This window comes from Oncorhynchus kisutch, linkage group LG13 (assembly GCF_002021735.2).
Source record: "Oncorhynchus kisutch isolate 150728-3 linkage group LG13, Okis_V2, whole genome shotgun sequence".
In the NCBI taxonomy this organism is placed as follows: domain Eukaryota; kingdom Metazoa; phylum Chordata; class Actinopteri; order Salmoniformes; family Salmonidae; genus Oncorhynchus; species Oncorhynchus kisutch.
This window is the reverse complement of record NC_034186.2, coordinates 55,393,950-55,420,649: the sequence shown is the minus strand read 5'-3', so window position 1 is coordinate 55,420,649 and position 26,700 is coordinate 55,393,950. Positions and strand designations below refer to the sequence as shown.

Below are 26,700 nucleotides of genomic sequence, written 5' to 3'. Positions count from 1 at the left end.
TTACTTTTCCATATCAAAGTTTATTGCCGACATGCATGTAGAGATTTGATGAAGTACAAAAATATGTCTTTTATACAAACTTTTTTTCCATCTCTGTACAATTAGCCAGGTTTTTGTATTAGATGCTCATATCCAACAAAGCAGCTTACAACAAATCCTGCTGGTTTTCAACCATTTTTTACCATCACATCATACACCATCTATTTTCCAGTTGTAATATTCAGCAAATCAAATACATCGTTAAACTGACAGATTTTTCCCATATTTTTGAATTATAGTAAAAATGAAAACTTAAGATGAATGTTCATTAAATGAAAAATCGGTTGTATTATGAAAAACATTAGGTTTTTCTGTAAGACTCAAATTCCCAATTCTTCCTGGTTGGTTGATTTCAGGCAATTATAATTGTGGGACCACCTTGCAAGTAAAAAATAAAAATCATGCAAAATCACATTTTACAAAGAGCTCAAGATCATGCTTCGTATGGTGCTTTCAGTCCACAGAACATCTATGAAGGGGACAACTTTCATAGACAAATGGGACAAGTCCAACAGCCAAATGTGAACACTATCTTGATAATGCTTCAGATAATACATTACTATCAAGGGTCTTACCTAATAAACCTGCATATTTATATCCAATAGTGGGTTATGGTCACCCTCAAGTAAGACGGGGTCACAAATTTGCCTTCAACTTCAGCAAGGGCTGTGGAGTTCACAAAATACCCCTTTCTCATGAACTACTGACACACTATCAACTACAATACTGCTTTTATACCCAAAATTCACATTGAGGTGGGAAAAAAGCTAACATCACAAAATCTCATTACATGTATTTATTTATTTTTCTCAAAAGGTGGTGGCTAGCATTGCCTCTAATGCATGTCTATATAGAATTTGTGTTGAAGCGGGGCTGTTCAAGAGTGTGCAACGTTACAAAACGTTCAGATGAAGATATGATTTCCTGTCATGTTGAATTTGGACTCATGTCAGTTCTATTCAACACATTTTTATCTGCAACATATCACCTTACTGAATGTACCCCTGATCAGAGCTGGTATCGTTCCACTAGATGGACGCTCTACTGGTGTTGTCCCTGTAATGATGGTATTATATTTACATACTGACCAAAAGTCTGGTATGGGGCGATAAACAGTTGGCCTGGTCCCAGAACTGTTTGTGCTGGTCATTGTCAAGGAAACAGGAGTTGGCAAGTCTGCACAAACAGAACTGGGATCCGGGTAATAAACAGATCACTACCATAAATCATCATAATGCACGATTATTTGTGTAAAAAATAGAACTATGCAGAGTCAGTCTCATTATTAGTGTAGCTTAAATCGACCACGAGTGTGTGGCAATGGTAAAAGAAAATATAAAAAGAGATCTTTAATGAACATGGCTGATAGAGAGAAAAAACTGCAATGGCAGCTCAAGTTTGAATGTTTGGAGAAACAAATGAAACCAGAACACTTCTTGCTTAAAGCTAAAAATGGAAAATAGATTTGATGCCTGAAAATGGACAGTGAATAAATAACAAAATTAACGTACATGAAATTGAGGAAAAAGACAATATACAATGAAAAGGACATAACTGACTCAAGTTTCTACTCGCGATCAATTTGGATATAAATAGGGTGAAGGTCTAAGCAATGCGAATACCCATAAAGATGGGCAAGCTTATGTGAACAGATGACTAATATTGTTCACGAGTTAGTAGCTTAGCAACATTGGCAGCTATTTGACAAACTTTGCTAACAAATGACAACATTGCCATCTGTCTAAAGTAAATTTGCCGACATAATGGCAAACATTTTTCGTACTAAATATCTTCCTACTTTTGCAATGTCGTCGTATTTCAAGGACACTAGTGTACTTTAGACGAGTGTACTGCAGAATGATTGGATTGATCACGACGTTTGGCACCACTACGGCACCGCCAGCAGAGGGAGGCTTGAGAATGTGCATAACGCGACAGACAACCTCACGGTTGAGTTTCTCTATGAAATATTACACTATTCAATTACCACTATCAACACCATAGTAAGTCTTTCATGCTCAGCTACTACAATATAACTTACAAGAGCTAAAAGGGAGAGCTACTATGATCATCACGGTTTTGTTTGATTTTAAACTTGGCTACGCACTAGAGCATTCATGACTAAGACCGGGGCAAAATGAGGGATGCCCATCTTTCATAGCGGACACATGCAGTCCAGCCAGTCTTTAAAAAAAGCCTGTATGTTCTCAGTGTGTGCGAGCAACTGAGGCAGGCAAGATAAACAGATTGGGAAGGATGGTTAGTTTAAGGATCTGCACTGACTCACTAGGCTCCAATAACGTGGCTCTAGTCGGCACCTACCACTGAAAAGGCCCTGGCTTAGTCTCATACACCCCTGGCCCAAATCACACTTATCTACACAATGACAATCATTGGCATTGCCGGTCACTCAAATTCATGCCCAATAACTGTCTCACAATGATGATGTCACAGGATAAAACGGAAGTTGAATACCTGGAAGTTGTTCAGTGGTGAACGAGGGGGAGGTATCATTTCCTTGGCTAACAATCAGTTAAGACGCGCCATGATTTCAAAAATGATAGTGTCCACGTCGTGATTATTAATCCAAAGATGCCAATTAGAAGAGCAATAACGGGAGAGGATCAACATTAAACATCTAATAAACGTCGCCCCATCCAGCTCTTCCAGGTACTTGACACTTAAATGCAAAAAAAAAAATAGGGGTGAGAGCGAAAGCAAGAAAACAATATAATCTGCTAGACTTAGACAGAAGTAGTCGATTTGGCCACCCTTTGATAGTTAGCATTTTCAATGTAGAATAGATAGAAGGTTAAAATGCTACTTATTAGTCATAAGGGAAAAAGCTTATTCATATTCCACATTCCAAACCATTATGCACCAAAACATAGTAATGCTTTCTGTCTACGGTGACAACACTACCCCGACAATTCCTTGTTTTCCGAGAATGGTGGACATGGTTTAAAATGCACACAAAAAAATCAAAGTAAAGATTGAGAGAGGTAGATTTGAAGTCTTCAGCTTAGAGACGGGACTAGTCCAGATAATTTTGGTTATGAGGAAACTAAAGAGAGTGAATTACATCCATGATCAAGTGATCTTAGTTTGGAGAGTTGAGGAGAGGGAGGTTAGAGGAAGGTTGCTACATGGTTCTTCTGGCCCTGTATTGCTCAGGGTTTTCAAGAATAAATGGGGGTAGGTAGGAGGGCGATGGCCAGGTCTCAGCAGAGAGAAACATATGGGGGGGGCATTTCCATGGCCAAACACACACGCGTCTGGTATCCCCCTGGCCTGTACGAGTCCATATGTGCCCATAGCTGGCTGGCTGAGTCCATATGTGCTCATAGCTGGCTGGCTGAGTCCATATGTGCCCATAGCTGGCTGGCTGAGTCCATATGTGCCCATAGCTGGCTGGCTGGCTGAGTCCATATGTGCCCATAGCTGGCTGGCTGGCTGAGTCCATATGTGCCCATAGCTGGCTGGCTGGCTGAGTCCATATGTGCCCATAGCTGGCTGGCTGGCTGAGTCCATATGTGCCCATAGCTGGCTGGCTGGCTGAGTCCATATGTGCCCATAGCTGGCTGGCTGGCTGAGTCCATATGTGCCCATAGCTGGCTGGCTGAGTCCATATGTGCCCATAGCTGGCTGGCTGGCTGAGTCCATATGTGCCCATAGCTGGCTGGCTGGCTGAGTCCATATGTGCCCATAGCTGGCTGGCTGGCTGAGTCCATATGTGCCCATAGCTGGCTGGCTGAGTCCATATGTGCCCATAGCTGGCTGGCTGGCTGAGTCCATATGTGCCCATAGCTGGCTGGCTGAGGGGTGGGTTCAGTGGGAGCCTTTGGTTGAGATCTTCAGATTCTCCAGCCATGTCATTCCTGTGCACACCACCGACACCCAGACTTGAAGTGTGAAAACTATGAGAGGTTGTCAGGTGAGTGATCAGTTCTGCCCCCCCCCCCCCCCATCATCTGTTCCCACTCCACCTGCCTAACTCTCCACAGCTAGGGATCCCTCTACCCAAGGGAGGGTCGGGCTAAGCTCACATAGATACTAGTTTCAGGGTACCTTCCCGACCCAACCATTGTCCCCAACCCCACTTGTCCCCCAGAGGGCAAGGTGATGGGTGAAGGGGCTACTTCCGGAGGAAGCGTTGGGCCAGGATGGCTGCGTCCAGAGGGCTGACGGGTGTGGCATCGTGGCCCAGGCGCCGCACGGGCGGGATGGCGCTGAACTGGCGCTTGACGAGGAAACTGGCCTTGGCCTCGTGAATAGTGTTCTTCTCCTCGGCCAGCAGCAGCTGCTGGCGCATGTAGTTCTCAAACTCGTACTGTGACGACTCCTCCGTCATTTTCACCTGGGATAGAGAGACAAATGCTTATTAGTTACACACTGGGTCGTGTTCATCAAGGCAGTGGTTTTCAAAACTCTTCAGTGACCCCCGGACATTTTACAATTTTGTTATTGATTAGTTTAATCAGGTGTACTAGATCTGGTATAGCTCAAACACATGTAATGGCTGGGTGTCCCTGAGGAGAGGTTTGAAAACCCCTGCATTAGAGGACATGGAAAATGTCTTAAGACATTCCAACAGGTTGGACCAGGTCTACCAAGTCCAGGTAGTCCCTTCCCAGTTTGTTGTCTTCTGTTTGGTGCCCACTGAACACAACCCTGCTGTTACACAGAGATACTGTGACACAATAAACAAAAAGTTAGAGAGCCTGGATAATGATCAAGAGATCAGCATCCTTGTCAAAACAGAGCTGATTAACTTACGCCACCATTCTCATCGACGGGGCTGTAGTGGAGCAGGTTGAGAACTTCCAGTTCCTTGGTGTCCATGTCACCAACAAACTAATTTGGCCCTCTATACCAGGCGGTGTCAGAGGAAGGCCCTAAATTGTCAGACTCCAGCCACCCTAGTCATAGACGGTTCTCTCTGCTACCGCAAGGCAAGCGGTACCGGAGCACTAAGTCTAGGTCCAAGAGGCTTCTAAACATCACCTACCCCCAAGCCATAAGATTTCTTTATTAGAAGATCTAATAAAATAACCCAGACTATTACGCTGCGGCTACTCTGTTATTATCTATGCATAGTCACTTTAACTCTACCTACATGTACATATTACCTCAACTAACCGGTGTCCCCGCACATTGACTCTGCAACGGTGCCAACTGTATATAGCCTCGCTATTGTTATTTTACAACTGCCCTTTTAATTATTTGTTACTTTTATTTATTATTATATATATATATATTTTTTTTAAATGTCTGCATTGTTGGTTAGGACTTGTAAGCATTTCACTGTAAGGTCTATACCTGCTGTATTCAGCACGTGTGACAAATACAATTTGATTGTGATTTGTAAATACAGCTTTATGACTGAGAATGTTTGTCAAGCCAGACTTGTACACACTTTTGTATTTCTTACAACACCTTTAGATTTAAAAAGACTGGATTCAAATGTGATGAAAGTGCTTGCCTCATGGGGGCACTGTGAGAACAAACACCAGTCAGTAAGGGAGGAGCATTTGGCTCTGTTCCCCAGAAGGCTTTGGGTGAGCTGAAGTTCTGAGGATTAGCCATGCACTCATGCTAAAGGCTGAAGGAGGGTCAGGGGGTTGTTGACCACAGGGATCTCACCTCCTGGAGATGCTCTGGGTGGCTGACCTGGTCATCGATGTCCGGTACAACCTGAAGAGGACCGGTCAAAGAGGATATCGACTGCCTACAAAGCACACACACAAAAGACAGTTTATCGACACAGCAAGGGTTGACCGGTGATTCTACTGTGCAGCGTTTAAATTAACCTATTACGCTATGTTTCACCAAGTTAAACATCTTGATGGCATTATAGATGATATTCTCACACCAGATGAGAGTATATTGTTAAGCACTTTTTCAACCACAAACCACTACTGCAAATATTTACAGTTCTCTCCCTGTCCACCAGGAGGCTGTGACTCACCATGAGGCAATAATGCCGCTGAGAGACTCCAGGACCTCGGCAGCGGTCAGCCTCTGCTGGGGGTCTAGCACCAGCAGCTTCCGTATAAGACCCACAGTGTTCTCCGACACACGCCCGTCCCTGAGGGGAGAGGGAGGAAAAGGAAGAAAGAGAGAGGGAGAAAGGGGGAAGGGTTATATTTATGGCCTTCAGTACCAGAAGGAGAAACGGTTGAATAATACATAGGAGGAACCAACAAAAGCATGGTCCTCTGTAGCTCAGTTGGTATAGCATAGCGTTTTCAACACCAGGATAGTGGGTTCCATTTCCCAGGACCAACTGTACGTAAAAATGTCACTTTGGATAAAAGCATCTGCTAAATGGCATATATTACCATTAGTTCAGAACCTCTACGCAAGTCTTCCAAAGTCCTTGAGTAGACCAACTGTCAAAAGCATCATTGTAGAGTCTTCCAATTCACACCAACGCAGTATAAAAAGGGCCTTGAGCAATGCCTGTGTGGCGCTATATGTAGCACGCAACACTGTATGGGGGTGCATGGAACAATATGTGGTTTTGTATGGGATGTGGTACTTCATTGGTGGGTGGGTGGGGTTGTATGTTGACCTACTCTGGGATGGAGTACTCTGCAGCCTTGATCTTGCGGAATAGCTCCTGAGGTATGCTGTCGTAGAAGGGGAACTGGCCGTAGAGCATGGTGAACAGTACCACGCCAAGGGCCCACATGTCACTGGGCTTTCCGTGGTATGGCCGGCCTGCAAAGGAAGACGTTGGATTCATTTCAAATGTTTCACGAGTTCGGTCTCTTTTCAATTGGCGACAGCCTACATGAGATTACTGTTCTGAACAACAAATTGCGCAAGTTTTTATTTGTCAAACGGCAGCCAAGCATCGACAATATTGACGTGAGAATAAGACCCTTGATATTTATTGGAAAGGAGCATCAAGCACATTATGCACTTTCACCATCCTGTGAAGTTAATCATTTATTTCTTCTGTAGCCTAATAAACTGCATGCTTTTGCGTGCAGTCATTGTGGGAAGTCAGTGGGACCAAACAACAACAATTATATTAATGAGCATAAAAGCATTTCAACCAGCATTTCTCACAATTTTTTTTTATTGTATTTTTTGTTTTGTCAACAATTGGAAAGTTGACCGTTTCCATCAGGCCTGTTATCAGACAAAGTGTCACATGTTCTCACATAAAAAGTTTGGATGGAAACCTGGTTAATGTTTGACGTTTTGCAACTGAGAAAATGACACTTCCTTAAAAACATGTTTTGCATATAGGCTTACATATCATGTAACAGTATGGTGCATGTACATACATGCACCAGTACAATCACACTCAAATCTTAATTCAACCACAAACATCGTTTGTTGTTACTCCTCAACCCACTGTCCTCTAAAACCATACGTAATACCCAGAATATCTCATTATAAACCATGTAACGAATGATTAACCAATGGAACACAAGCAGAAGACCATGTGACTACCACTCTCCAACTGCAGGTCTAGGCTTATCTTTCCAAAAAAATTCCCAACCACATCTGGCAATACCATACCGCCATTATGCTTAAACCTATGAAACAGTAAAAGCATGATGAGTCAGAAGCCAGTGATGGTAAGGGAGGAGCAATGAGCATGGTGCTCTGCTTTAAGAGCAGAGGCAAGTGTTGTTATAAAGAGGTGGCGGCAGTTGCTTCCCTCCCTCCGCCCATGGGGCAATAAAGGTAATGCAGTTGACACACACACAGGGGGGAGGGCTTTGGAGTAGTTTCCCTCTCGGTGAGTCATCAGTGTGACTCACTAGGAGGTCAGTTTCATTGTTCTGTTTTCAACTTGTCAATGTTCCGCTCATATATGCCGAGGTATTGTGTTTTAAATGGAGAGAGGGGAAGCAAACACCAGACAAATCTGCTCTTTTCACACATTTCCCGCCAATTGTGTCTAGACCGAAGGGCTGAGAATAACTTTTCAAATGGTTAGAACCTCAGTGTATGCATGACGTTCCTGCACAAACTACCGAGTGATGGAATATTGTGTGCCGTCTCTGCTGCAAGCGATTAAACTAAATAGCTAAATGTAGCACAGTAACATGTTTACAATAAAAACCAAACAAATCAACACATACCATAATACATGGCTTATCACGAGAGAACATCATGCAACAGATGATCAAGTCAATAAATGAAAAAGAGCCATGAGATACTTTCAGCCACTGTCTGCCTGCACTAAATGTTCCAAATTTGCAAAATAGGCGGCGTTGCCTAATAACCGGAAAAACCAACAGTGGACTGCCAAACATTACGCAAGCCTCCTGACTGACTCGCAGATTCCCAGCTCGACCCAGATTAAACTAAACTGACCCTTATTTTCAACAGAACAGTAAAATATAACAGGAGCTTATCAGTCAAACCACATTACAAAAATAACATGTGAATTACCCTTGGAAATCAATAGGCCTACATGATTTCCATCCTCTTGTTACATAAAGTAAGCATGGAGATGTGGAAGTTTCAATTGAACTGTTATGCGATTGTGTTTGGCATCAGTCAGTAGCATTCGTGACAGACTTAGAGAACTTCCTTCTCCTTCACATGCCATCTGTGTGTTTGTGTGTGTGTCCTCTCACCACTCAGTACGTCAGGACTGATGTAGGCTGGACTTCCTCGCTGGTCCTTCAGCAGGTCGTCCTCACTCACCAGGTGCTTGCCCAGGCAGAAGTTGGTGATGGTAATCCGATGAGTTCTAGGGTACAGAGACACCAACACACAGTAGGGTCATATTCAGTAGATTAATTAAACTGAGCAAAAGACCAAAATGCAGCACAGTATGCCCTAATGCAGGTATTCCCAAACAGGTGTACAAGTACCCGCAATGCCGTCAAGGGCACGCCAAATAAAAATGAGATTCATTTTATGTTTTGGTATAACAAATAAATTAAATTCTCTTCACATTTTCAAACAGTCCATTTAAACATTCAAACAGCCTGAATAGCCTCATTTCACTGTCCAAAATAAAACCATCTAGTGTTCAGCGAAATAACAATGTCAAACACATGTAGTCTAGTCAAATAATTAACATCCAATCACATTAAACAGTCACTTTCTCGCGGGAATTCCACTAACTGTCCGTATGTAGTCAAAACGTAGCTGCTGTTCATTCCGTTTGCGCCAAAATTTATAAAACGGCAACAAAAAAAAAGATTTATGGCCCGCGTCTACCACCAGCTCTAATGGTAGTACTGCTACTACAAGCAGTATTACACCTGTCGACGACAAGTTGTTCTGCTTCCATGAGCACATCCAATGCTAGCATCAGTAATTCTACATTTGTTGTTAGCCCAGCTGGCATGGACACCGACAGTTGCGAATCTGATTTAGCCGAGCTGCATCAATTCCTCCACCGAACAGACAGGGACGTTGGACCATTAAAGAGGCGCAAATATGATAACTACATTGGTTTGGGGTTTCACTTATCTTGGGAGTAGTGCCCTTCCTCAGCCACAGTGTGACTGTACAGTATACGCAAAAGTACTCACAACACGAAACATTCACTCGTGCGCAGACATTTAGAAAAAAAAACACCATTTGAAAATTCTCAGCCCTCACTAGCATGAAAACTAAACAGGCACAGACTGTGGAAAATGATTTAAGACAGACTCTCTCCAAAAACCCAATATTGCAGTTATGTGCATCCTTTCAAGCACACCCTTCTCATTAACCTGTGGAGAGTCATTCACAATTTGATGAACAAATAAGGTTTTATATGCAAGATGGCTAAATAAAAAGCTAAATTATATTATTTGTGCCCTGGTCCTATAAAGAGCTCTGTGTCACTTCCCACGAGCCGGGTTGTGACAAAAACTCACTCATTATGTTTAATAAATGTATTGTATTGTGTGTGCGTGTGGCAGGCTTACAATGACGACAAAAAACATTTGAGAGTGCGCTGACCATGGTGCTAGAGGGGGTACGCAGCTGGAGGTTGAATGTTTGAAGGGGTAGAGGACTATAACAAGTTTGGGAACCACCGCCCTAATATGACCCAGGAAACTCCACTTCACTTCCTGATTGTTAAAGTTTGCCTCATCACACAAAAAAATAAGTGTTTGGTAGGCCTGGGAGACAAAGGGTGCTTCATGAAATAATTAAAACAGATGCTGGCTGACGTGGGAGGCATAGTTCACTCACTGCTTAATTTGACCATCACAGTTCTGACCATAGCATTATGGACTCTTTTGCATCATCTTAAAAGAAACCTAAGGAAGTTTAAAAGAAACAAGACAATACGATCACCACCACCAGTTGAAGGGACAACTCCAAACCAGGAGGACAGTGATAACTCCAGACAGTCTGGCGCTCAAGCACTGTTGCTAGGGACATCATATTGGTTTCTGTGGAAACATCATAGGCCTATCAGATGTTTGCATGAGTCATCGTAGATAAAACTGTTTGTGTGTGTGTGTGTGTGGGGGGGGGGGGGGGGGGGGGTTTAATGGTAGGCCTTCATACAGTATCTCTGTCCTTTCCAGAACATGGAGAGAAAGAGGACATTTTAAAAAGGCTACACTGACAAACATGTGAGTCAACCTGTGGTTTGGGATAATTATCTCGATGACTAATCCTGCATGCCATTGGGTTGACGAATGTGTATGCAAAGCACATAAGGAAAAGTGCAAACACTGGCTTAAGTCCACCCACACACGCAAGCACGCACAAGCTACACAATCACAACTGCAATTTAGCACCATGGTCTACTCAAGATCATGGTCTCACCCACATCCCGTTTCTCCAAGGACCGAGGTCAATGCAGCTTCTCCTATTCTCTCTCACTTGCACACTGTATGCAGTTCACATTCTGCTCACACAGACAGAAGGCCACATTTGGGCTAAGGTTAATTGCTGTGAAGAAAATGGCACATTGTAAAAACATTTTTGAAGAGGAAACCTTTGTCTACAGTCTACCATCTGAGGCTGTTCAAAATGATTTGTGAAAATCAGCCGTCTATAATAAATTCACAATGACCGGAGGTGACGCTTGAAGGGCTCTCGATAAAAAGCTACTTTATGAAGGGGGCCTTTCTTTTGCCTGCATGCATCACCTCCATGAATGAGATAGCGTGTTCGCCTCGTGAGAGGGACCCTTAGGACTGGAGGGACCAAAAGAACCACACCGTCTCCACTTTCTGGTCATGTGATCCCAGGAGACAGGAAACCAGAAACCTCCACATCCCCAGTGACTCCCCCCCCATCCTGCCCAAAATAACTTGACTGATGGGAAAGGGGTTGAATATGGCATCCGCTGGCTCCACATGAAGCTCCGCAAATTGCACAAAAAAATTAACTACAAATAAAAATAAGTTCAGCAGCAGTATCCCTCAATTGAAGCATATTTGGGATTTAATTTTCAGAAAAACAGAACAGTTATGAGGTCAAGGACTTCTCTCAAACATTGGAGATTTACCTGTGCATGACTTTTGTCCCATCAAACACAATTTACATTATAAAAAAGTGAACTTCGCTTTCCAGTTTTAAACAGATGGACTTCGAAAATCTACTAAAAGATGTTCCTATTTTTGTAATGTTGCTTTTTTACTTATTTGTGAACCCGGCACCATCAACCAAACCCTTTTAAAAATGTGATTTGCGAAGTTTATTTCCAGCATAAGCAAACTCCTGACAATGATACAGCACACTGAGCTTTGCAAGACGGGGAGAGGTTGGTGGAGGGAAGAAGATTGTACAGGTGTGTAAACTGATCTTCAGCACAGTCAGTGGGAATATATGCAGAGATGTTGATGTCACCGTCAAGTGTCAGCTGTCTGACTGCATGCTGACAAACAAGCACTATTCGCAACTCAGTCTAAAGACTGTGCAGAGAGGGGAGAGAGAGAGCGGGGATGACCTGACAAGTGCAGCCTCTAAATTCTAGTTTGCAATCAACCAAACATCTTACAAGCCTAAAGTACACCCGCAATGTAACAGTTAATTTAAAAATTACTAGCCTACAAAACACCAGCTGGCAAGATGCAATAACAGCCTCATTCCACCCATTTCAAGCAGATGAATTACCTGAACTGCATTTCCTGATGGAAACAGGAAATGCAGGTACATTAAATGTTGGCATGCAATTTGTTTGTTCTTTTTTGTGTCTAAAATTAATTATGCGAGAAATGGCAGCTTTTACACACAAATATTTATATGATAGTAATCATATCGATGTAAACTTGGATTCACATGATGATAAGCTATGTTGTGTCGTCCTACCACTAGGACTGGGGAAAGCATGGCGTTTATTAGGCAACAGCTGAAATAAGTTATTAACTTCACAGGGTGGTAAAAGTGCACAGTGATCTAAGATCAAATACGGGGTGCTTACATTTGTCCTGTTTCACACATGTACAAGTGTCTGGTGTAAAATGGTTTGTTGCATATCCCAAATCTGGGTGAGGCCTTCCTCCATACGTCTCTATCCATCCAGCCCCCATACTGTATGCATGCACACTCAGCGAGGACACGTGAAACACGTAGAGCAAAGGCGAAAGACAAAAAAGGAAGACAATGACAAGGAATGGAAGAAAGGAATCATGAAAAAACTGAAAAAGGAGTAACGAGCAGAGTGTGTGAGAAAAAAAGGCTTCTGACAGAGGGAGGGAAAGTAAATAGAGGGCTGGGTGTGTGTGTGTGTGTGAGAGTGAGTGAAAGACGTGTGTGTCCATGGTGAGTCAGCCCTGCGCTATGGAGGGCCTTTGGCAGGCCTCTCCTTTTGTCTCCAGCTGGGACAGTGTTCCACTCGTTTGCTCCGTTCAGCAGCCTCACCGGCCAGAACAAAACACTTTGTTTCATCACCACTACGGCTGCCGAATGGTGCTCACTAGGGATACACGATTAATATAAAATAAACATCCACATCGCAAGAGGCTGCGATATCATTCTAGATTCACTATAGATGGGTTAGCTGACAACGAAAACGATGTGCACGCCTCCATAGTGCAGAAGTCAGCGTGTTGTTGAAATTCTGGATGGCCAGATTGCTAGAAAGAATAAGAAACGGCCATGTGGGGAATCGTAAGTGGCTTGTTTCATCTTATTGATACAATGTCTTGTTTTGGAGGTGTTTTGACTGATTTCATGTTAATGCTAATATGGTAAAAAAAATATATATAATCACTAGCTAGCTAACCAATAACTAACAATGTATTTGAGAGACAATTGCTCATGGTGCAAATGTTAATACACAGATGAAATATAGCTTACATGTTGTCATTCCTAAGCCAACCCCTTCTATTCCCCCCTCCATAGTTGCACACGCCTTTATTTTGTTGCTAAACAACCAACCAATCTATTCATTCATTGACTGAACAGAAAGCTCAACAGATTTGTCCAAACATGAACGATGTAGCTATTCACTTATATAAAAATCCACATTTTCTATTATTCGTGTAACTTGCTCTCTGCAAAACAAGTTTGTTGGTCTTACCAAGCTGTTGAATTTAGGTAACTCCACTGAGATAAGGCAAATCTTGCTAGCAAACTTTTGCTCTAATACAGCTTGGTACCAGTGGGAGTAGATCAGCATTGGTTGTACAACAGCTTGTTCTTAAAATCAGAGAGGAAAATAATGAATATTAAATTATTTGTGAATGTACCGATTTAAATCTTATTAGAGTCCCATGGGAAACCCTGACCAACACTTTGGTTCCTACTGTCATACCAACTCCTCCCCTTTGCCCATTAGTTGTCATACCAAACAAAACTGCATTCCAAGTGCCCACTGTATTCCAACCACATAAATAGAATGGTCATTCTAAATTGTGTGATGCCAACAGCAGAGCCAAGTGTTTTGATCTATACAGCTAAAATAAAATGGTACAATAATTGCACTTCGATTTTTTTTACAGGGCTCACCATTACAGACACAGGCCGGCTCAGTTCCCAGTGTGTACAGCAGTGTTTCCCAGTCCTGGTCCTGAGGATCCAAAGGGTTGACCACTTTTGTTTTGGCTTAATTCAACAAATCAAGCCTTAAATTGACCCGGATTGGGATGCACTGCTGCACAGTATGGTCGTGTGTAATGGGGGGGAGAAAGAGAAGGAATTGAGGTAGTAAACACTTCCTTGCAGTGGCTAATATGATTTTAGGTGATGTATGGGCACTAGTATTTAGATATGAATGTATATGCATGAATGAAACCCATTCAGACCCATGAATAATTCTCAATTGTTTAAGTCTACACATAGACATACTATGAGCACATGGAGCCAAGAGGAATTGAAAAAGCCTGCACTCTGTTGATCAGTAACAAAACTGTCACTAGCATACTCCTACATTTTCATGGGCTCAGATAAAGATAACAGGTAAAAACAAGAAAAACAATCAAAAGAAAAAAAAGAAACGTGTCTTTAAAAACATACAACAACAAAAATAAAGAAATCCAGCAGGGTTTTGAGAGGCTCTGGGTGCACAATAAGGCTGGGATTTGACAGGGACCTCACAATACGATATTTATGTATTGCGTTTCAATACTGCGATTTTGTGATTCAATGCTCCAAACATATCTGCTACAGAGGGACAAGCGAGAGGATGAGGAAACAAGTTCTGATCAGCCATGGAAATAAGTGCTGAAAACAAATAGTCTCCCTATTCACAAAAAGGATAACTAGCTATGAAGGAAAAATGATTCCCTTTTGGTGCAGGTACAGCAAACTACAAGAAAACAATATTGCGAAGGTCAAAATGATACAATACCGTCAAATAATATTTTGATATGGAAAGGGGGGTTCAACTGAAATGTGTCTTCGATATGCAACTATTGATTTGTTCCCAGATCACTAGTGCACAACCCCCCACCGTCCTCACTAGCATGCACTCCGTTCACACACACACTCCGTGCATATGTGCCCCGATCACACGAGGCATTCAAAAGTTAAAAAAAATATCTTCTACATGCATTTTTGTTGTTGCAGAAATGCCTTTTTGAAAATGTGAACTTTCTTAATAAGAAACTTGTACGTAACCTGTAAATATATATAAAATGTGAAATCACGAAGCGGTTTCGCCCTGGAGAAAATACAGAATATTGCCTAGCCATGATTGGTTGAGATAAAGGGTGTGGGTCATTCCCAAGAAAGAGCAATTCTGTCACTCGAGGCTTCCCTGTCACATGGCACGTCCTCTCTGCTACCGCAGATATTTGTAAACTCCTTTGGAATAACTCATTTTTCTTCAATGACATGCAAAGTGTAGCTACAGCTTTAAATAACAGAGTGGTCCTGAATACAGCTGCTGGTCTCGACACAGCTCTTTCTTATGTGGCAAAAGCAGTCTGCTTTAAAACAGAGTGGGAAGGATATATTTTTTTTTATGTCTGTCATGAATCATATTCTAACAGTTAAGAGCTTACAGTTAAAACCAAGAGTTAGTCTCAACTGTATAAAAAAAAAGTTATTTACATTGTTAGCTAGCTAGACAGTTGCACACAGGTAACACAATAGGAGGCTAGCTAGCTGAGATGGCCAGTTGCATTCTGCAGTTAGTCGATTGCTGATGTGCAAAGCCATGACGATAATATGCATGTAAGTTTATTATGTTTAACTAGCTAGCTACCGAAAATAGCCACTGTTGTGCGAATGCTAATCGACTAGCAAGCTAATCAAACCCCAAGTTAACACATTAAATGGCTAACTAGCTATCTACACATGTTCAACTAGCTTAATTACTAGCCTCGTTTAGAATTCGAGGGTGAAATAGTTACTCGTCTCTAACGTGTAGGCTCAGCATTCCAGAACAGTCCCATTAAAAAGTCAGAATGATGAACAAACTTTATTTCAACTTACTTTACTGGCTGTCCACCGATGTTGTCCTTATGTCAGGTAATTTGATGCAAAATATCCACAGGGAAGTGTTATCAAACCAACCTTTAGTACGCCGTCTGTATTTCCAGTTGTTATTTTCAAAACCGATGCAATTCGCACATGAAACACAAACCCCAAACACATCCAGCTGATTGTGAGGGAACGTGTCAAGAGGACAACATTCCGGGTTACATTTGGTTATTGTTTACATAGTGTATCGCGTCAAGAGAAAATGCAAGTGACAGAAACTACCGGCACAGCAAAAAGTCAGGTAAACATCACTATCCTGCAGATACACCATCTCCACCTCCTATCAACAGCATACACAACCGGTAAAAGTGTAAATATAATTTCATTCAACATTCTGGCTTGTAGAGAATATTGCATTGTTTTTTGGGGCGACTTCAGTCAGACAAAAAAAATACGTGGAGTAACCATGGTAAGTCTGTTTAGGCAAGATGAATACCATATACATCTAGCCTACTGCTAATTGTCTTGTAATGTCTGCAATGCCATTGTTTGGCTGGAAGCCGGTTGTGTGTGTCCAGGGCATTTTAGTAACAAGCAATAGTTTTTTTTTTTACCTATTGTTCTGGAATTTGTCTTTCAGCAGTGTAAGGAGAGGAACAAGCAGCACTTCAGGTATTTTTCTTTGTACTTGAGCTTATTGCTTGGGGTTCAAAGAATGTTATTGCTGGTATGCAAGGTTTTAATGCCTCATCTATTTGTGTCTGCCTTTCTCCTTTACAGCTTAAAATTGTCTGGAGCCTGGTGTTGTGGCCACGGAGCTTTCACTCTGATGGAACTAGGTTGCCGCTGCTGCGCAACAATGATGTCCTTCCTCCCAGAGATGAGCAAGCATCCCCAGGACTGGACACAACCAGGCAAAACATATTTTTGAGAAGATCAGGACTTTTGCAATGAAAAGGCCAGACAATTACACGTCCTGCTCCAAAGAGCAAGAGAGAAATATGTTCAGTTTGTTCATAACTTGAAAAAAAGTCACTCAAACAATGTCATGATAAAAGCCTAGATACTGTTTTACCTAAGCCCTTGTGTTAAGTTCTCTAATTTTAGGCTACTACCTTTAGCACTTGGAAGTTAATAAAGTATTTTAATCTTGAAATATTTTCAGTCGCGTGTTGACGTGAATTCTTGGTTGGGTCTTAAGGCTTTAACGGGTGTAAAACAAAGCAGCACCGTAGTTCAATGTAAAAGTTTTTTTTAAATTACAACAATAGGCAATTTAATACTGTTAATGGTTTGCCTAATCAGGAAACTTGGTGAGATAATGTACAGAGAATTCATTTGGCAATTCGGTGAAAGTGTTCCTTTTCTAAATATACGTTTTTCCAAGGATTAATGTGGAGCACGTGAAAAATGGCAGCTAAATGTTTGAATGCCCTTCTAAACGGGATATGTTTATTTCTCCAACTACAGTGTATGATGTACCATTTTGAATCCCATAGTCTGTACTTTTATTCAATGTAAAACACAACCTCAAATTTTGGAACATAAGACCGAAAGGGCGGGGGGGGGGGGGTTGGTAAGGGGGCTTTATGGATAAGGAGCTGGCTGCATTCTGCAGGGCTTATCAGATCCCGGCAGCACAACACTGTGACCTGATGTGCACTCGAGCCAGAGTTCCAACCATGTGCGGTTCCATCCCCCCTCTCTTCCAGAGAGAACAAAGTAAGAGGGCACGTTCTTCGTACCCTCTTTTTCCTCGCCAGGTTCCCATCACTGCCTTCCAAAACCCGACCACAGGGAATGAGTCACTGACTCGTACGTGAGGGGGGGGGGGGGGAGAGAAAATGTAGAGAGCAAGAGAAAGAAAGAGGGGTGAAGGGGGACTGGGCTGGGATATCTCGCTCTTCCTTGAGGCTGCGAGGACTTGACCCTGCTCGGGTTGAAGGCCAGTTGCACACTGGATACACACTGGATGGGGCATCTCTCATATTTGGTTCAACCATGCAAGCGTGACTGAGTGCTTACCGTTTGTTCAGCACCATGTTTCCAAGCTTCAGGTCTCGGTGCACAATGTTTTTCTGCAGGGCGAAAGAGGTAGAGACGGATCAGATATGTCACTATCAGACTGCTGTTGAATGAAGCACTGGTACAAAAGCAACTCAAGTCAATGATGTTACTGCTCTATAGGAGCGGTTTAGCTTGGATGATGACTCATCGGAGGGGCTACATAACAAAAATGTAACAACATTTTGACTTGTCTGAACATGCCCAAGACTTAAGTTGGAGACCGTAAAGAAAACACACTTACATAATACATCTTTCAAAAACAAATTGTCAAAGCTATGCATCATCTTGGCTCTCGATGACTATACAGTCAAGTCAGTGGCCAATTACTTGATCATGAAGGTCAGCCTGTGAAGGCAATAGGCACTGACCAGATAATCTGATCTACAAATCATTAAACTTCCAAAACAACTGGCCATCAGATAATGAAAAGTCTGGGAAATCTGCAAAGTACATAGCAGACTGAACCCTAGTCAAGGAGCAGATGGAACGTTCAAAACAGTTACATTGTAGTCGGACTGAGTTGAATCACTGATCTACAAATCCCCTCACATTCCAAATAATTAGGCATACGCATTGTGATCATGATTAGCGATTCTGCATCTTCCTCAAACTGATCCCCTCAAACGTGCTGTACGTGTTTTGTTGGTCGGTCTCACCTTGTGCAGGGCCTCCACCACACGCACCACGTCGTAGAAGATGACGATGGCCTCGCGCTCGCTCAGCCGCTTCTCCTTGATGACGTAGTGCTGCAGGTTGATGAGGTCCGCAGTCTTGTCGCTGAAGTCGTGCGCACAGAGGCAGTCCAGCACTAGGCAGATCCGCTTCTTCAGTCGGCGCACCTTGCCATTGTTGGCCTCCGGGTCCTCCACAATCTCGTACGCCCGGTCCTAAAGTGGACAGGGAAGAGAGCGGGTTGGTTAGGGTGATTAGAGAGCAGACTGTATCCTTTAGCTGTGCGTGTTACAATCTGTTGATATGGGTAGTGTTCAGTAAGCACAAAACAAAAAGCCACGAAACAGAATAAAATGTTGTCCAATAAAACATTGGTTTTCTATTGCAAAACATTTTGCTACGGTGTGCCATGAACAATACAACTCTGAGGCATCTCTTTAGAAGCATGTAAGAATTAATATGGATTCTGACAAAAGACATGACAATTGAACCGCATCCAAATCGTATGCGTCATAAGCCATCACCTCTTCCATTGCCGAGTGAAATTCCACTCTGGCTACAATCAGCTATGAGAGCGAGAACAGTGGAGGAGATGACAGGGCTCAGTGATGTGTACAACCATCCCATCTCCAATGTGAATAGAACACAGTCTGGGGGGGGGGGGGGGGGGGGGGTGAAAAACAAAGGTCATTCTTCTCTATTCACCTCAGAGCGAACCACTGTCCCCGTCCCCAATGGTATTGGTTTGTCCAGATTTAGATAGAAAGCCTTTAGAGGCCCAGCTGAGACAAATCATTATTAACTGGTCCGCTTGGAGGCGGAACTATAATAAACCAATCAATACCGTTGTTGAAGCCTTGAATGAATCACGCCGCATCCTCACGGCTCAATGTAGCTATTTTAGGAAGAGCGTGTCGAGGAGGAATAGGGTTGTGAAAGAGAGGCGACAGATGGAACAATAACAAAGTTAAAGATATGGGAAGGGCGGGAGGGCTGAGTCACTGTGAGAGTGGATGGCTGGGAAAGTGAATGCTAGGGGGAAAAAAAGGTGCTTCAATATCTCTACAGAAGTATCTCTAAGCTCCACTGGACTTGGATCGTGCAGTGCGGTTGGTAGGGAGGGGGTGTGACTAGAATGTTTTTCCGTGAAGGGGTGTCTTTGGGTCGTTGGTAGAAAACTATGCAAGTCTCTCATCAGAAAGAATAATGTACAATCACAGTAATTCAGTACAGGTCTGTGAAGTTCTCAACATTGAAAGACATTACAATTGGCTGCAGCACCAAGCGATGTACCTGAAAGTCTGTGGTGCACCAAGTAAACTCTTGCTATTTACCTGGAACAGGCCATGGTGGTGCACCACTCCATCCTGGTTATGGAGCAGCGAGAGGAGGGAGTACTCTGTGTGCAGCAGCATCTTCCCCTGCCTCTCCTCCTGGGTCTCCCCGGTCGCGTCTCCCCGCTCCTCCAGCGTCAGGATCTACAACAGAAAGCAGCAGCAAGGTCGTGTTCATTAGGAACTAAAAGGAAGAAAACTGACTGAAACAGGGAGGGCCTGCCTAGATTTGTCCAATAAGAAACACTTGGTTTTTGGTTTCCCATTGCAAAACATCTTACTACTGTGTCCCCTAATGAATTTGACCCCGAGGTCACGAGCACAGACGCTCTGGGACTGTGGAGAAATCCCTGAACAATGAACCACATGAAGTCGTCACCCCACAACAATGCCTAAAGAAGTACCATAACAGCTGACCCCAGCAGCTGATCTAGGCCTTGGGAAAGAACTTAGGAAGAGGGGGTTGAGAGCCAGAGGGGACAAAACAGGCCTGCATATTTGGCACATCAAATCAAATTTTATTTGTCACATGTGCCGAATACAACAGGTGTTCCACCTTACAGTGAAACTCTTACTAACAAGCCCTTAAACAATGCAGTTAAGAAAACCTTTTAAAAAATAATTAAGTATTTACTAAAATAAACGAGTGTTTTTTCATGCTGGTTTCATTTTATCCAGCGCAAAAACACGTCCCTACATACTACGGTCAACACACTCAGGAGGCAGGCCACTTTTTCACTCCTCCTCCTAAAACACCTTGTGTGTAAAACAGATTATTGGATTGCCCCAATAAACAAATTGCCTCTACAGTTTGTCTTCCGCCCAAGCACGAGCAGGCTGCTGCACTCAAATAGGGCCGTAAAGAAATAACTGAACACTAACAAAGATGTCTGTTTAGGAAGGTCAAAGTTTCAAAAGGCTATTGGGACACTGTAGCTAACTAGCTATTGTTTGAAGACACTAACTCATCTCCATCAAACAGTGAAAATAAATCATTCAAAAGAAACAGTCTGAGTGTGTCCACTCACCTTTAGCTGGTAGAAGTCATCCGTCCCATCCTTCCTGGCCAGACACTGCACTATGCTTGGCACGGGCGAGTTCCCCAAACGAGGCCCTGTAAGGAAGAAGTGGCAACAGCTGCATCACCAAAAGGTAAGGAGTGTGTGTGTGGTGCAAACCATTAGGAGTCATGCAAACTTCAACCCCCTTAACATAACGTTATTTTACACGTCATCTAGCAGACAGCAGGAGAACTTATGCTAACGTTTAACAAAGTTAAGTTTACATTTTCTGAAAAGATTGAAGAAACAGCAACTTTGTTTAATAGATTGAGCCATCTACCCAATGTTAAAAATTCTTCACATTCTTGCCTCAAGCTAACTGAATCCCCCCCCCACCTCTTTCCTAATTTCCTGCGCACACAGTTGTAAGAGGCCAACCGTTCCCCTTTTCTGCCCCTGCGTAAACCCCATCTCTTACCCAGGACAAAGGGACCTGCCCTCTTGGCGTTGCTTCCAGCTATTCCAGGACAGAGGAGCTTGCTGGCCCTGCCTGAGGTCTCTCCGGCCCCCCTCTCCAATGAGCGCCGCTTAGACATGCTGGAGCTCTGCAGGAAGAACACAGAGACAAAAAGCTAATCAGATAACATCAGATCAAGGTAGGCACATTAAGTGGTGTTGGGACAGAAATGTGACCATAGGGAAGCAAAACTCTCAAACTGATACGGTCTTGATGTTCTTCCAGGCCACTAGAAAAAAATACATCTTGAGTTGCATAATTCCGACACTAAGACTCTGACCAAAATGTGTCATACAGTAGAAAATACATTAGTTCTCAATCATCCCTGAAACTGCATGACTATACCTGGGTCTCTCCAGAAGTTCTCTATTGACTTGGCTAATGCAGCAGACGGTCTTGTGGTATGAGAGAGGAGGGTTTAATCCCGCCCAACCACGTTAGAAAACCGCTCCCACAAGTTTACTAACACAGTGTGAATGGCTAGCCATTATAGGTTCATTCAGATGTCGTCTCTGGTGAGAGAGATGGCACCTCAGCTGTAAATCCTCACAATGTGGCAAGCAAACAAAACATCCATGTACTGACATTGAATGACAAATGCCTCTGCAAAATGCAGTAGGATTACTGCAACATCAAATCCAGCAAGGGTGGAATTCTGGTGAAATGCTAAAGATGGCAAAACATGCAATGGGGCTAGGCTGAACGCTATTTTGCGCATACATGCTTTTTCATTTTATCCTTTGCAATTACTTTCTGAAAATCTTGCTGCAGCTCTTTCACACAGGCGGTGTGAAAGGAAGGCACGGAAAATTGTTAGACTCCAGCCACCCAAGCTATAGATTGTTCTCTCTGCTTCCACACAGCAAGTGGTACCGGTGCATCAAGTCTGACACCAAAAGGATCCTGAACAGCTTCTATACCCAAGCCATAAGACTGCTAAATAGCTAACAGAATGGCTACGAGGACTGACTGGGTTAACCCTTTTATTTTTGCACTGTCTATACACACACACACACACACACTCACAGGACTCTCCAACATACATATTTATACTGACACCACACACACATGCACTCAGCATTTATGCTGCTGCTACTCTGTTACTGATATATCCTGATCGGAACAGACTCTATATAGCTTCTCTCTATGACATTTTTAGTACTACATTGATAACTGCATTGTTGGTTTGGAGCTTGCAAGAAAGGCATTTCACTATACTAGTGCACGTGACATTAAAACTTGAAACTTAATCTGCGCTGGTTTGCGGTTCTCTAAATCTGTGGCCTAGGCTATGTGGTGAGTTATAACCATTGACAGTAAAGGATACGACTTCCTCTCAGAAGACAGTTTCCCATAAAAGGTTGGGCTCATGGCTTTTTTCATGACAGAAAAATAAATACCAACCCTACCATTTCCGATAAGGAACTGAAGGCACATGCCAGGGGAACCTGTGTGTGACACATCGTGACATCTATTTACAGTAACATACCTACCTCTATAGGACCCACGGTATTCTATCTTTGAGAGGCATTTGCTCTTTTGCTGCCTGTTGATAATGAGTTCCTAAGTGATGAAACGCACTCTGTTTCCCATAACAGGAAAGTAATGCTCAGAACCAACTTGGGGGGGGGGGGGGGTTATCACTCCGTTCAGTCACCCCAGGGTTATTATAGAGTAGGTTTTGTCAAAAACGCTAAAATGTCAGAGGAATGACACCAATAAGAGTGCAAACTGACACATGTCCTAGAGTGTAAAAAGGAGGCATCGTTTCAGAGTGAAAACAATGTGCGACTTCCTGTAGTGAAACTGCAGCACAAAGGTGATAGGTCAATGTGTCTAAAGACAGGATTGTGGGGACAGTAGATCTTTAGTGGACACATGCCAGTACAAGTTCAATCCGACTACAGATGTTCCAGACGGAGAAGATTCGGTCTGATAAAAGTGGGAGCATAGAGGGCAATAACAATTCATTTGAATTACCTGCATGAGTAGACATTGGAAACTGACACACACCCAAAAAACTCAATGCATTACTGGCAACACTAGTCAAAATGCTCACACATTAGCCAACACAGCGAAGCCACGGAAAACAAGGCATCTTTCCATTTTGAAACTGTTCCACCATGGGCCACAGTTTGGCTCCGGTGAGGACAGGACAGTTTGCAGCAGTCAAAGTGGGCCTACACAAATTCTCACTTCTATGAGGATTTTTTTCAGATACCAAAGAGCAGACTGTGTCGTAATCATGTCTTTCACCATATCAACCAGTCATCAATCACCCAGGGAGGCTTAAGAACAGTGCTTTTCATGACTCCCAGTCACATGTGCAACTGTAGGAGAGCAGCATATTCTATCAATCAACATACCATTTATTTACACGAGTCGGCTAAACTAAATGTTAGCCATTGCAATTTGCAAAGATGGAATGGTACACAGGGTATGCTGCTAAAATGACTGTCCAACCAGAACTATTATTAACTGAATCAGAGCCGACAGGTTGTGATGTGCATTTCTACAAGAGCACTGTACTGCCCTAAAACCATTTGACAAAACAATTACCTTACTGTAACGCATGCACCTTAGGCTTGCCTGAAATGGGCAGCTCACTACATGACTTCAAATTAGTTTGGCATTTGAAGAATGTAAGCCAACTACCAATAGTTCAAGAACCAAAAAGGTCAAACCACCCGAGGAAAGCACAATGCATTGGCAAGAATAACTTCAGCGCAATGGCAAGCTAAGATGCAGTTTTATCTGATGCTGACTGTACTGAGAGAGAGTAGGAACATAGCCTACTGAATCATATCAGACACAAGGCACCAGAGAGAATCTCCCACGCTGAACATGCGCTCTTTAAATAGCTAGAGAGAGCACACACGGCCACCATAGATGACTGGAGATCCACTCACGTCCTATTATAGCAGCATGAATCAAGCATTTCACACCGTGCTCTGTTGCAAAACAAAATAATTAGCTAAAGCACTAGCTAAAGGAGCCGTCTCTAAATACATCTAATAGAACCAAATATCAGTTTTTACAAGTTCATACCTGGAACCTAGGCTATATTCTGATAAATAATTGAAAAATAATAGTCCAAGCTATCACAATGTTGTCAGAGGAGATGATTCATACAAATCACGTGTGGTCGATATTGAACAAAGGATTTCTTGACTTGAGGTTGCACAAGTCAATCACCCTCTATATCGGAGATCATGATAAATATACCTAGCTAGCTCGTAATGGGCATGTTGATGTACCTGGATGAAACCTCAACTGCCTTCTGCGCTCTTATGGTTACCTACCATAATGCAGCTGGCTGCCTATTGCTACATTTTGAATGCACTTGGCCATACAAGGTCACCAAAAAATAACTAGGGACATAGGAACGACGACAGCATGTTGCAAGGGGGTGTCAGTTGCAACATTGTATCAGGCGATCATTTGAAACGAATGAAAAGGAGCACGCATCGCAGGGATGCAATCCCCCAAGTGTAGTGTACACGACCCCCTTTTGACTCCTACAACGGACACGAGTGGCAACAATCACCATTTGCCCACAAGCCATTGAGTCATCCTGATCTTGTGTCATGACATGAGTAAAATCTAACTAGGTACCATTTATAGTACCGACTGACCGACAACCCACGAGCGTTTACAAACGAACCCCACGCCCGAACGCAATGTTGTAGCAAAATAAGTTCTCAAACGAATACAAATGAGTAAAACACAGCGCATATACAGTGCATGGGAACAGTGGTTATGTTAATTACAAAATAATGTACGATACTCGGCGTCAGCGAAACTATGTTAGGTAGCCTAACTAACGTTAGCTAAATCTGCTAAATTCCATTCGGCACGAGCAACCCAAAGCTAGCCCGAATTACAACAATGCACACCGTTCACACATCGGAACGACCCCAATGACAAATGTGCATGTATGTGTGTTAATTAATATTTTCGGTTTTCAATTTACCCATTGTCTGCTAAACAAAATACACATTGTGCAGAACGGGGAGTCCATTTAAACAAAGTACATGCTAGCTACTACTAACGTTACTACCGCTAGAGCAAGCTCGTTCGCCACCTCGCTCACTCAGGTCTTTTTTTTTCTTTAACAACTTACCTCGAGCTGAAAACGCCGAGGAAAGTCTGCGTTGTAATGCTACAGCATGGACATTTCTTTAAAAGTATTTGTTCGGTGCATACGCAGTTTGTTGCCCCCAACCAAAGGAGACCGTATATGGAGGGTTGATATCGCGCAATGTTTGTTTTAGCCACTATTACCGAAATGACCACTCGGGAACAGCTTCCATTCGTCAGCTTTCTGATCGCATCTTTCCATAGCAGCGCCACCTGACAACGGATATGACGCAAATTGCATGACTGACAGACTTGCCCGGCCAATAAAAATTAAAACATAATTTGATTTAGTAGTGTTGTCTAGCAGATGCAGCTGATTGATTGAGCGTCTGATGAAATGTGTTTGATAATATTACTAGGAATGACATGACGTAGAGCAGTGGTTCAGTGTTCAAGTATGTGTCAAATTCAAATTCGATATAGTTTAAAAATGCACACATGGTTTCACAACTTTGTTTTACACAAATGAAAAAGTAAATTGTGAGCTAGGAGGCAAATATTGTATCCATTCATAACTAATCAGTGGCAACAAAAAAGCCCAGCATTTACACTCCATTCACATGCTGTGATATCTTGGTGCCTTAGTGAAATTCTAACCTTATATCCTTGATTGCTGACAATTCCTCCATTCACGAGAAAGGATCTAGCAAGGGAGAGGAATGTCCCTTGAGAATGGAATAGGCTTCAATAACTTTATACTCCTTTCATTATCCTCATCTCTACTCAGATGGATAGCATGCTTTTGGTTTAACTCCCAAACATATCTACACCTTCATTGTAATCCATGCCTATAGTACGTATCGTACATATTGTTCGAGATCATTTGAGTATTACACAATTATACATACAGTACATGTATTTGATTGATTAGCAATCTTAGAAGCATAAATGATAGGTGTAGATCCACTCTGAAAAAATAATAGTTCCATGTGTCTGAAATGTGCTCCCTTTCCTCCCTGACCTGTTATGCTAACATTTCCTTTGGCACCCAAAAAAATGAATCCTTCTACAAGCAGATCCTCCCATGCTGATCCACATTTAGTATCCCTCTTTTGGAACAATAATCCCTCCCCCACCTACTAGTTTCAATACAGTGGGTAGGTACAGGGGGATATAAAGGGCACAAAGT

At 42.8% G+C, this 26,700-nt stretch overlaps 1 protein-coding gene and 1 long non-coding RNA gene across 2 annotated transcripts; one reads left to right on the top strand and one right to left on the bottom strand.

Annotated features, from left to right (window-relative positions):
* LOC109902158 (serine/threonine-protein kinase 40-like) lies at positions 1-25,798 on the bottom strand. Its single transcript, XM_020498277.2, has 11 exons — positions 25,555-25,798; positions 21,393-21,519; positions 20,942-21,027; positions 19,914-20,057; positions 18,564-18,794; positions 17,866-17,918; positions 8,646-8,761; positions 6,618-6,762; positions 6,008-6,127; positions 5,683-5,767; positions 1-4,396 (listed from the first exon to the last, which is right to left on the bottom strand). The coding sequence occupies exons 2-11, from the start codon at positions 21,508-21,510 to the stop codon at positions 4,175-4,177; spliced, it is 1,320 nt and encodes a 439-aa protein (XP_020353866.1). The 5' UTR covers positions 21,511-21,519; positions 25,555-25,798; the 3' UTR covers positions 1-4,174.
* On the top strand, positions 12,676-17,004 carry LOC116353097 (uncharacterized). The gene is made up of 2 exons (XR_004202461.1): positions 12,676-13,083; positions 16,621-17,004. It is a non-coding gene; the product is annotated as an uncharacterized LOC116353097 (long non-coding RNA).
* Positions 25,799-26,700: the final 902 nt, after the last annotated feature.